Consider the following 10525-nt stretch of genomic DNA (forward strand, 5'->3'; position numbering starts at 1 on the left):
GTTATTTCTTCGTTCATCAGTTGCTGGACATTGGGTTGTTCCTCCGTAGCTGTTAGGAACGGTGCTGCTGTGGACATTGGGGCTCCAGTTTCTGTGTGGACATGAGCTTTCCTACTCCTGGGTGGATATACCTGGGAGTGGAATCGCTGGGGCGTGTAGGAACTCTAGGTTTAAACCTTGGAGTCTCATCGGCCTTTCTCCTCGAGCATTTCTTCTCCTTCAGCTTCCAGGATGTCCTCTCTGGCTGGGCCTTGCCCTCCTTTCTTCTGCTTACCTCTTCAGCACAGTCCTCCTCAGGGATCTGTCCCATGTCATCTTCCCTTGCCTGACGTCTCTCTTCTGGGAGCTCTCCTCTCCCAGGGCTCCAGTGACCTTCAAAGTCCCAACGACTCTCATATCTGTGTCCCAGGCCTCTCCCCTGAGCCGTGGACCTGCACATCCACACCCCCTCTGCACCTCCCCTCAGGGTCTCACCTCTCTCCTGAGCCCCAGACCTGCACGTCCACACCTCTTCCCCAAGTCCCCTTTGGGGTCTCACTTCTCTCCTGAGCCCTGGACCTGAGCTTCCACACTCCCACAGCACCTCCACTCAGGGTTTCGCAGGGGTGCAGGTTCCCTACATTCTCACTCCCAAAAACCTGCTTCTTGGTTCCCCATCTGATGAATGGAACCAACTATGCAAGCTAGAAACAATGCCTTCACTCTCACCTCCCACCTCCTTTCCTATCATTTTTATTATTTTATTTTTGAGATAGAGTCTCGTTCTGTCGCCCTGACTAGAGTGCAATGGCGTGATCTCAGCTCACTGCAACCTCTGCCTCCTGGGTTCAAGCAATTCTCCTGCCTTAGCCTCCCAAGTAGCTGGGATTACAGATGTCCAACACCGTGCCTGGCAAATTTGTGTGTGTGCGTGTGTTTTAGTAGAGATGGGTTTCACTGTGTTGGTCAGGCTGGTCTAGAACTCCTGATCTTTAAGTGATCCTCCCGCCTCAGCCTCCCAAAGTGCTGGGATTACAGGCATGAGCCACTGTGCCTGGCCTATAATTTATTTTTTAAAATATGTACAATTTTTTTTAAGAGATGGGGCCTCACTATGCTGCCCAGGCTGGTCTTGAACTCCTGGGCTCAAGCAATCCTCCCACCTTGGCCTCCCAAAGACCTGGGATTACAGGTGTGAGCCACTGTGCCTGGCCACCTCCTGCTTCCTATTCATTGTTAAGTCCTGTTGGATCCCCTCTGTGTCCCTGCCACCCACCCGACTCCCTCTGCTCCACTGCCACCACCCAGGCCATCAGCACTGCTCACCTCCATCCCCGTGGCAGCCTCCACTTCAGTCCATCCTCTCACGCTTCTGGCCAGAGACCTTTTCAGAACACAGCTCTGTCCCCGTCTTGGGTGCCAACCTTGAATGGCTGCCCAGGGCCTGCAGAGTAAAGTACATATAGGCCCTCTGGGTGGCTTCTGGGACCACTCAAATCTCCTTCTTTGTCCCTCCCTGGGCTAGTTTCTCACTCCCCCAATAACTGAATTCAATTTGTTTAGCTGAGCCAGGCCTGCTCTCCGCTTTGGGTTTTGACCTATTTCTTCTGGGGAGCCTTCTGTCACCACCCTGGGGTGGGAGATGCCGCTTGGGTTTTCCCTGCAACCTGCACTTGGCCTGATGTAACTGCTCATTTAATCACATCTTCCCACCTGAACTTCAAGAGAGTGACTTGGGCCTGCTGCCTTGCACAACACCTAGCACACGAGACACACTCAAATATTTTTTTTTTTTTGAGACAGTCTTACTCTGTTGCCCAGGCTGGAGTGCAGTGGCATGATCTTGGCTCACTGCAACCTCTACCTCCTAGGTTCAAGCTATTCTTCCTTAGCCTTCCTAGTAGCTGGGACTACAGGCGCCCTCCACCATTCCTGGTTAATTTTAGAATTTTTAGTAGAGATGGGGTTTCACCATGTTGGCCAGGCTGGTTTCAAACTCCTGACCTCAAGTGAGCCACCCACCTCAGCCTCCCAAAGTGCTGGGATTAAAGGCGTGAGCCACCACACCCTGCCACACTCAAATGTCTGTTAAAATAAGGAATGAAAACAGCTCTTAGCCTTAAATATACTAACATGCACTTGAGCTCCAGGGCCTGCTATTTTCCTCCAATTTAGAAGGGAAAAAATGACATAAAACCCTAATTAGCAAGAATGGCCAAGGAGATCGGGCGTGGTGGCTCACGGTTGTAATCCCAGCAATTTGGGATGCCGACGTAGGATTGCTTGAGCCCAGGAGTTCAAGACCAGCGTGGGCAACATAATGAGACCTCATCTCTATCAAAGAATAAAAACATTAGCTGGGGCCAGGTGCGGTGGCTCACGCCAGCACCTTGGGAGGCTGAGGTGGGTGGCTCACGAGGTCAGGAGTTCAAGACAAGCCTGGCCAAGATGGTGAAACCCCGTCTCTACTACAGGACAAAAAATTAGCCAGGCATGGTGGCGGGGGCCTGTAATCCCAGCTACTCGGGAGGCTGAGGCAGAGAATGGCTTAAAACCGGGTAGCAGAGGTTGCAGGCAGCCGAGATTGTGCCACTGCACTCCAGCCTGTACAATAGAGCTAGACTGTCTCAAAAAAAAAAAAAAAAAATTAGCTGGACACAGTGGCCTGTGCTTGTAGTCCCAGTCTCTAGTAAGTATTCCAGCCTTCTCAGGAGGCTGAGGTGGGAGGAGGTGGGAGGATCACTTGAGTCGGGGAGGTTGAGGCTGCATTCCAGCCTGAGTGGCAGAGTGACACCCTGTCTCAAGAGAAAACAAAACAAAGAACGGCTCCGGGATTGAGGGCTTTAAATTCATTTTCTGGTTGGCCATGAAAAGCATCCCCTTTTGTGTCCCAAGCCCCTGTCGACAGTCACTCCTTGTGTCCTATTTCCTGCTTGCCCCTGGCCGTTCAGGCTCAAGGCAGGCCACAGACACCTCTGTGTGCTGTGGAGGAAGGGTAGTTATCCCCAGGGAAACGCTGGGAGTCTATGTCTATGGTGTGTGTAGTCTGTCAAACCTGGCAGGTCCAAGTGGGGCAGGCCCTTGCTAGAATGCTCCCTATGCCCCATACACTTGAAGGGGTCACATTCTGTGTTCAGTTTACAGGAGAACGACATTGGGGATGACGGAGCGTGTGCGGTGGCCCGTGCGCTGAAGGTCAACACAGCCCTCACCGCTCTCTAGTAAGTCCTAGATGTGTGTGGCAGCCAGGAAGCCTGGCCCCTTCACAATCCTTTCATGTTACATGTCTTTTTGGTTTGCTTTTTTCCAAGACAGAGTCTTGCTTTGCCACCCAGGCTGGAGTGCAGTGGCGCAGTCTTGGCCAGCTGTAACCTCCGCCTCCTGGGTTCAAGTGATTCTCCAGCCTCCGCTACCCCCAAGTAGCTGGGATTACAGGAATGCACCACCACACTCAGCCTAATTTTTGTATTTTTAGTAGCAACGGGGTTTCACCATGTTGGCCAGGATGATCTCAAACTGCTGACTTCAGGTTATCTGCCCCCCTCAGCCTCCCAAAAGGCTGGGATTACAGCCGTGAGCCACTGTGCCCGGCCCAGACGTTATTTTTGTTTATAAGTCAAGGAAGGTATGTTTGATTTTCCTATTACAGAAAATATTCTATTAGCAATTCAAACACCTAGATGACAGTAATGAGGGGGTGCAGGGAGCAGTCTCCCCGAGCACTTCCAGGGAGAGCCTCTATTTCTCATCTCTTTCACATCCAGATCTCTGTCTTAGGCAACAGACAGTGTAGGTAAGAGACGGAGTGCCTAGACAGAGCGCTGGCCAGCCATTCTCAGTACTGTTTCTCCACTTTCTGCCCCGAGTCAAGGGGTGGTGAAAGGGAAGGGGGCCCAGCTGGCTCACACTGACGGCACCCTCCCCGGCCCAGTCTCCAGGTGGCATCCATTGGTGCGCCAGGTGCCCAGGTGCTAGGGGAAGCCCTGGCTGTGAACAGAACCTTGGAGATTCTCGAGTAAGTATTCTACTCTCCAACTATGGTCTTTAAACCAAAAGAAATCAGTGAAATCTCAATGAATAGATAAGGGGACAAAGTTTACAGGCAACTCGCAAATCATCCTAGTGACCTTCATTTCAAGGCAAGTGTGCCAGCTTCCCAGCCCCACTTCATGCCTTTCCCTGGGAGTTGCTATCGTTTGCCCTCCTCTCCAGGTTGGCCTTGCCAGGCTGGACACGTCTAGAGGCCTGGTTTATGGGTCCTGGGGTGGCTGATCTTGTTCTATGAGCAGATCCAAAATCCTGAGACAAGGCCACAGCTCTGAGGCTCAGGGGCGTCCTCAGAATCCCTGCCCTTGCTGTGTGCACTGGGGACCTGCCCGGAATGGAGGGCTGCCTCTCCTGTCTCAACCTCAATTTTCTGTTTGGTATGGAAGAGGAGGAAGGCTTCAACAACCCACCTGGCTGGGCCAGCCACGCCCCTTCCTATGTGCCCTGCTTCCCAGAGCCAGCTCTGTCCTGTTGCCTCGGAGTGAGGAAGGCATAGCCCTGGCCTTCTGTGACTGCTGAAGTCCTTGTTTCCTCTACCAAGTAGCCCCAAGCCCACCTGAAGAGGGTTCAGGATCACCTCTCACCCTGTACCCATGCCTTAGGCTTCCCGTCTTTCCCGACAGCTTAAGAGGAAATGCCATCGGGGTGGCTGGAGCCAAAGCCCTGGCGAATGCTCTGAAGGTAAACTCCAGTCTCCGGAGACTCAAGTAAGCAGCTGGAGGGACCTACCTGCATCCTGGAACAGCAGAGTCTCTGCTGGGTCCTCCCCGGTGGGATAAAATGCTCCCAATTTCCTCTGCAGCTACTTCCTTCTGAATATAAATAATCAGACTTATTAATATAGTCCACATTCCCCTGCAGTTGGGTTTTAGTCTGCTCAGCTTAAGTCAGAAGTCACTCCCATCTGCATTTATGGTGTTGCATCCTCTATGGCACTAGGGTGGGACGACCTGGCCATGCGTAGACACCTGTCTCCAAGGTCAGCTGCCATCTACAGTTGCCATGGCACTTGTGGACACATCAGCCTAGGTTACTGCCGCCAGACAATGCAGTGTTGCTTTCCTGGGTGTTTCCTTCTGCCCCAATGGCTCACCATGGTGGCTCCATCTTTTCTCTGCCTAGTCTTCAAGAGAATTCCCTGGGGATGGATGGGGCAATATTCGTTGCCACGGCACTGTCTGGAAACCACAGGCTCCAGCATATCAAGTGAGTGCACCTGCCCTTCCTGCTCGCCCTTAAAACTGCTTCCAGGTCACACCCTGGCTTTTGCCCAGGTCTGAGAGCCAGCTGACCCCCAGACCCCTCAAAAGCCCTATAGGGAAACCTGGTCTAAGGGGAGCCATCTTGAGCCTTGTCCATGGCAGGAATCCTAGAAGCACAAACTGCATTTTCTGTCGTGATAATCTGCTCTACTAAAGAGAACCTGCAGGCTTCCAGCCCTGCTTTAATCCATCTCTTCTAGTCTCCAGGGAAACCACATTGGAGACTCGGGGGCCAGAATGATCTCAGAGGCCATCAAGACAAATGCTCCCATGTGCACTGTTGAAATGTGAGCAAAATGAGTTCCTGGTGGATGGAGCAGGAGGATGGGCAGAGTCAGTTGGAAGCTGTTGAACAGAAAGGCCAACTTCTGGGGACCTTCCTGGGAGCTGGGAACGCTGCTCACTCAGCACGAGAGCCGGGCTCCGCACGGAAGAAGGAGAGATGCTGCCAAAGGAGGTCGTGAGCCCCTCTCCTAGTGCAGGAGTGGTCCAGGCAGGGGCCAACAGGTACTCTGCTACAGCACAGAGAATGGAGGGGGCCACCACCAAGGGACTAAGGGACAAAGGCCTGAAAGCTCGGCAGTGCAGGAGGCTAGTTCCAGCTTATTTACAACCTGAGGACTTCACATGCCCCGAACTCTTAAAAATGTTGATTACCGCCCCTTTCTACTCACCTGGTTAAAATCATCTCAAGCCTGTGAGAAGCATGCGTTTGGCAGGGGCGACAGAGGGGACCCTTCTTTCTTTTCTCAAGAAGGTTTTAGGGCATCATCCTTACAGACATGAAAAAATTATGGAAAAATTGTGAAGAAAAATTGAAAGTTTTAATTCTAGGATTCTAGAAACAGAGACAAGAGAATTTTTTTTTTTTTTAGACAGAGTCTCGCTCTTGTCACCCAGGCTGGAGTGCAGTCGTGCCATTTCAGCTCACTGCAGCCTCCGCCTCCCAGGTTCATGTGATTCTCCTGCCTCAGCCTTCCCACTTGTAGCTGGGATTACAAGTGCCCACCACCATGCCTGGCTACTTTTTGTATTTTTAGTAGAGATGAGGTTTCTCCATGTTGCCCAAGCTGGTCTTGAACTCCTGACCTCAGGTGACCCAGCAGCCTTGGCGTCCCAAATTGCTGGGATTACACGCGTGGGCTACTCCTGGCCCCATCTTTTATTCATTACAAAATCAAAGATGTGGTGATGCCTGGTACATGTTATCTGGAGTCTGGCACATTGGTTATCAGTAGCACATTCAATGTATTCAGTGATGTCTTTTTTTTTGACACAGAATCTCTGTTACCCAGGCTGGAGTGCAGTGGTACGATCTCGGCTCACTGCAGCCTCTGCCTCCTGGGTTCCAGTGATTCTCCTGCCTCAGCCTCCCAAGTAGTTGGGCCTACAGGTGTGCACCACCATGCCCAGCTAATTTTTGTATTTGGTCAGGCTGCTCTCCAACTCCTGACCTCAAGTGATCCACCCACCTCAGCCTCCCAAAGTGCTGGGATTAGAGGCATGAGCCACTGTGCTCGGCAGTGATGTCATTCCTTATTAGGCTTCCAAAGCCACTGCTGTGGCCATAGCTTCCCTATGGAGACAGGCAAGCTGAGCCTCTATGTGGCACCAATTCCCACAGCTGTTTGTGTTGGAAGGAAAAAAATCCAAATGGACATCACAGCTCTCATCAATTAAAGAACCAGAGAAAATGTTTATGAAGACTATAAAGCAATGATCACTTTTGAATTTGAAAGGAATCACACTATTGTTTAAAACGTTTCTTCAAAAGCGAGCATCCAGACTGGAATCATCATGGATGCTGAGGCCATGGATACAGGCCTACTTGGGAAGATGATATCCTCACAGTCTCAAAATAGCAACCCACAAAGGTGATATCCTAATTTACAAATGGAAAAAGGTACCTTCATCTAAAATCTGGCCAATGCAGCCTCAACAGAAGTGACAGAATTGAACATCGCTAATAATGGGACAAATGGATGTCACGTGCCTCCAGTCTGATGCACCACGGAGTCGTCTCTGACGTAGTCTTGTCAAAAAATGTTTGCCTGATTCTAATCATGAAGGAACAATTAGAAAAAATCCAAACTGATGGATATTCCGCAGAATAAAAGGCCTGACCTCATCAGAAACATCAATGTCATGAAAAACACGAAAGGTTGCAGATAGTGTGAATTAATTTAGTAGAGATATACCTTAATGCAAGATTTTTGGCTGGATCCTAGACTGGAGGAAAAAGTCTGCTATAAAGAACAGTTAGATCACTTGTACCAGCTGGGAAATAACAAACAAAACATTATTTATAAAAGGGGGAAATGTGAACATGGCTCTTGCAGTATTTATAAGTTTGTGCTGGGCATAGACTTCTAGACTGACAGCTGTTTTAGTGATTTTAAGGTGATGCCCCACTGCCTGCTGGTTTGCATCGTTTCTGTCTGAGTGAAGAGCCAGGCAGAACACAGAGAGAGCTGCATAGCCAAACACTGCAGAAAGCTAGACCCCATAGAAACCTAACACTGAAGAAACCTCAGGAGCCAAAGTGGTGGAGAAAACACAGTCCTTCCTCTCTCCCTTTTCAAATAATGATCATACATCTTCAAGCTGTCTGAAATGGTTAGGAAGTTCAGGGATGCACCAGAGCCAGCTGGCCCAAAAATCCCATCAGAGCAAAACAGGAGAATTTAATTCATGTCCACATAGAATGGACATACAGGTAAGAGGGAGGCTCTATAGCTCCTTTCCAATTAAAGGAGTCCTCAATTCTAGCACCTGAGAGTCCCCTGGGTCTAACAGCTGTGATATTTATGTACTGTGTTGCTCACCTAAATGAATATAATTTCCTTCCAGACATGTGACACTGATATTAAAGTGCTAACAAAAGGGATTTATTTATTTTTCATGTTAAAAGAGAAACAATAGTTCAGATTTCCCGTCAGAAGTCCGAGGACTTTGTTTTTGGTAACTAGTACCAATAAAAATTGAGTATCTGAAAAATTCCTTTGTAGTTTCCATCAATACACATTTTTAAAAGCATTTTAGGAAGTCCTCTAATTATACAGCAAAAAAAATTGTCAGCAGTGGCCTGCTAGTTTTTCACTGACCTAATCACAACCATCCTCCTCAGATTCTGAGGTCTACTCTGCTACTTGGCCAAAACCACATGGTGCCAGGTCACAAGGCACTTGCACCTATGTGACTCCTGGATCCATTCTACAGTGGGTCACTATTAACTGAAATAATGAAAATGATCAAGTACACAAAGCTTGCTGTTGACAGAAACTTCCTTACTCAAGCAAGGCAGTGCTACTGTACATGGTGAGACTTTGCAAAGTCAGTTCACCAACAGATGAAGGTGAACTGACTAGAAGTTCACCTAGAAGTTCAACTAGAAATTCAACTAGAAGTTCAACTAGAAGCAGGTGGCACAATGAAATGCCCTTTGCAGCTGTTGCCTATGTCTGTGGATGGGCTCTTTGCAGCTCAGGTTAGGCTTCTGTGTTAAAGTGCATTAGAAGAAAATATCACATAAGGAAAATAGAACTCTATTTGCATGTTTTTTTCAAAACAGACATCAAGTCAGATTCAGGCAAACCAAATCCGTAACATCCAAGAAGATGGAGTGACTCTTCCGCATCTTAAAGCCATGGCATCTGAGGTGGCTGGCATGGCTCCAACACACTGGCTTCCCTGTCAGTGTATCATTTACAATACAGTGCATTTCAAACTACTGGTGAATTCACTGAATGCTGGCTGTGTTTTTGTGTGTGTGTTTTTTTTAAAGGAATAAAATCTTAAAATTTAGGAAAAGAAAGAGAAAAAAAGCAAAGATGACAAAAATAATTGTCACAATCTCCTAAAACTGATGTCTATCATATCATACCTGTGAACTCTTGAATAAGTATTTATATCTGACAGGTACAAATAAAATTATACTTTTAAGTAAAACCTATTTAATAATAAGAAATATGGTGTTAAATACATTTATTAAAAGATAAGGAACTTCAGAAGTCTTCTGAGTTTTTAATTGTAAAATAATAAAAAATTGTTTGTGTTGCCGGGCGTAGTGGCCCATGCCTGTAATACTAGCACTTTGGGAGGCTGAGGTGGGTGGATCACCTGAGGTCAGGAGTTCAAGACCAGCCTGGCCATCATGGTGAAACCCCATCTTTAAAAAAAAAAAAAAAAAAAAATTGTTTGTGCTTTTCTTTTTAATGTATACTTATTTATTTATTTATTTATTTATTTTTTTGAGATGGGTCTCACTCAGTCGCCCAAGCTGGAGTACACAGTGGTGTGATCTCGGCTCACTACAACCTTCACCTCTGGAGTTCAAGGGATTCTCCTGCCTCAGCCTCCCCAGTAGCTGGGGTTACAGGCATGTGCCACCACACCCAGCTAATTTTTGTATTTTTAGTAGAAATGGGATTTCACCATGTTGGCCAGGCTGGTCCCCCGATCTCAGGTGATCCACCTGCCTTGGCCTCTCAAAGTTCTAGGATTACAGTTGTGAGCCACTGTGCCCCACCTACCGTATGCTTTTTACAAGCAGCATGCTTTTATTTTTCTTTTTTTAAAGACGGTCTTGCTGTATTGCCTAGGATAGAGTGCAGTGGCATGATCACGACCCATTGCACCCTCAACCTCCTGGTCTCAAATGATCCTCCTGCCTCAGCCTCCTGAGTAGCTGGGACCACAGGCATGCACCTCCACACCTGGCTAATTTTTAAATTCTTTGTAGAGATGGAGTCTCACTTAGCTGTACAGCTTAGTCTCAAACTCCTGGGCTCAAGTGCTCTTCCCACCCTGGCCTCCTGAGTTGGGCCCACAAGTGCTTGCCACCACGCCCAGCTAAGTAGTTTTTATACTAAAAAAACAAACTCCACTTCTAATTTTACAACAGAAAAATTTTTCTACCAAAAGCATTGGCAACAAAAGCCAAAATAAATAGGACCTGATCAAACTCCATAGTTTCTGTATGGCAAAAGAAACAGTCATTAGAGTGAATCGGCAACCAACAGAATGGGAAAAAATGTTTGCAATCTACCCATCTGACAAAGGGCTAATATCCAGAATTTGTAAAGAACTAAAACAGGTTTACAAGAAAAAAACAAACAAACCCATTCAAAAGTGGGCAAAGGGTATGAATAGATACTTTACAAAAGAAGACATACATGAGGCCAACAAACATATGAAAAAATGCTCATCATCACTGGTCATCAGAGAAATGCAAATCA

General features: G+C 47.9%; 2 protein-coding genes across 7 annotated transcripts in view; one reads left to right on the plus strand and one right to left on the minus strand.

Annotated features, from left to right (window-relative positions):
• The window catches only part of NLRC3 (NLR family CARD domain containing 3), a 41759-nt gene extending 32659 nt beyond the window's left edge, over positions 1–9100 (plus strand). For 2 of the 3 annotated variants that reach the window (XM_017504486.2, XM_037729873.1), the window contains 5 exons: positions 3117–3200; positions 3911–3994; positions 4650–4733; positions 5149–5232; positions 5489–9100. In XM_017504486.2, the coding sequence (XP_017359975.1) occupies positions 3117–3200; positions 3911–3994; positions 4650–4733; positions 5149–5232; positions 5489–5579 (427 nt within the window). In that variant the 3' untranslated portion in view covers positions 5580–9100. The remainder of the gene's footprint in view (positions 1–3116; positions 3201–3910; positions 3995–4649; positions 4734–5148; positions 5233–5488) is intronic. The other variant, XM_037729872.1, reaches the window with a different exon arrangement.
• Positions 4132–10525, minus strand: part of CLUAP1 (clusterin associated protein 1) — a 47296-nt gene continuing 40902 nt past the window's right edge. For 2 of the 4 annotated variants that reach the window (XM_017504491.2, XM_037729875.1), the window contains exon 12: positions 4132–4325. In XM_017504491.2, coding sequence (XP_017359980.1) covers positions 4147–4325 — 179 coding nt within the window. In that variant the 3' untranslated portion in view covers positions 4132–4146. The remainder of the gene's footprint in view (positions 4326–10525) is intronic. The other 2 variants (XM_017504492.2, XM_037729876.1) reach the window with 1 other exon arrangement.

Source organism: Cebus imitator, unplaced genomic scaffold (genome assembly GCF_001604975.1).
Source record: "Cebus imitator isolate Cc_AM_T3 unplaced genomic scaffold, Cebus_imitator-1.0 Scaffold322, whole genome shotgun sequence".
Taxonomy (NCBI): Eukaryota; Metazoa; Chordata; class Mammalia; order Primates; family Cebidae; genus Cebus; species Cebus imitator.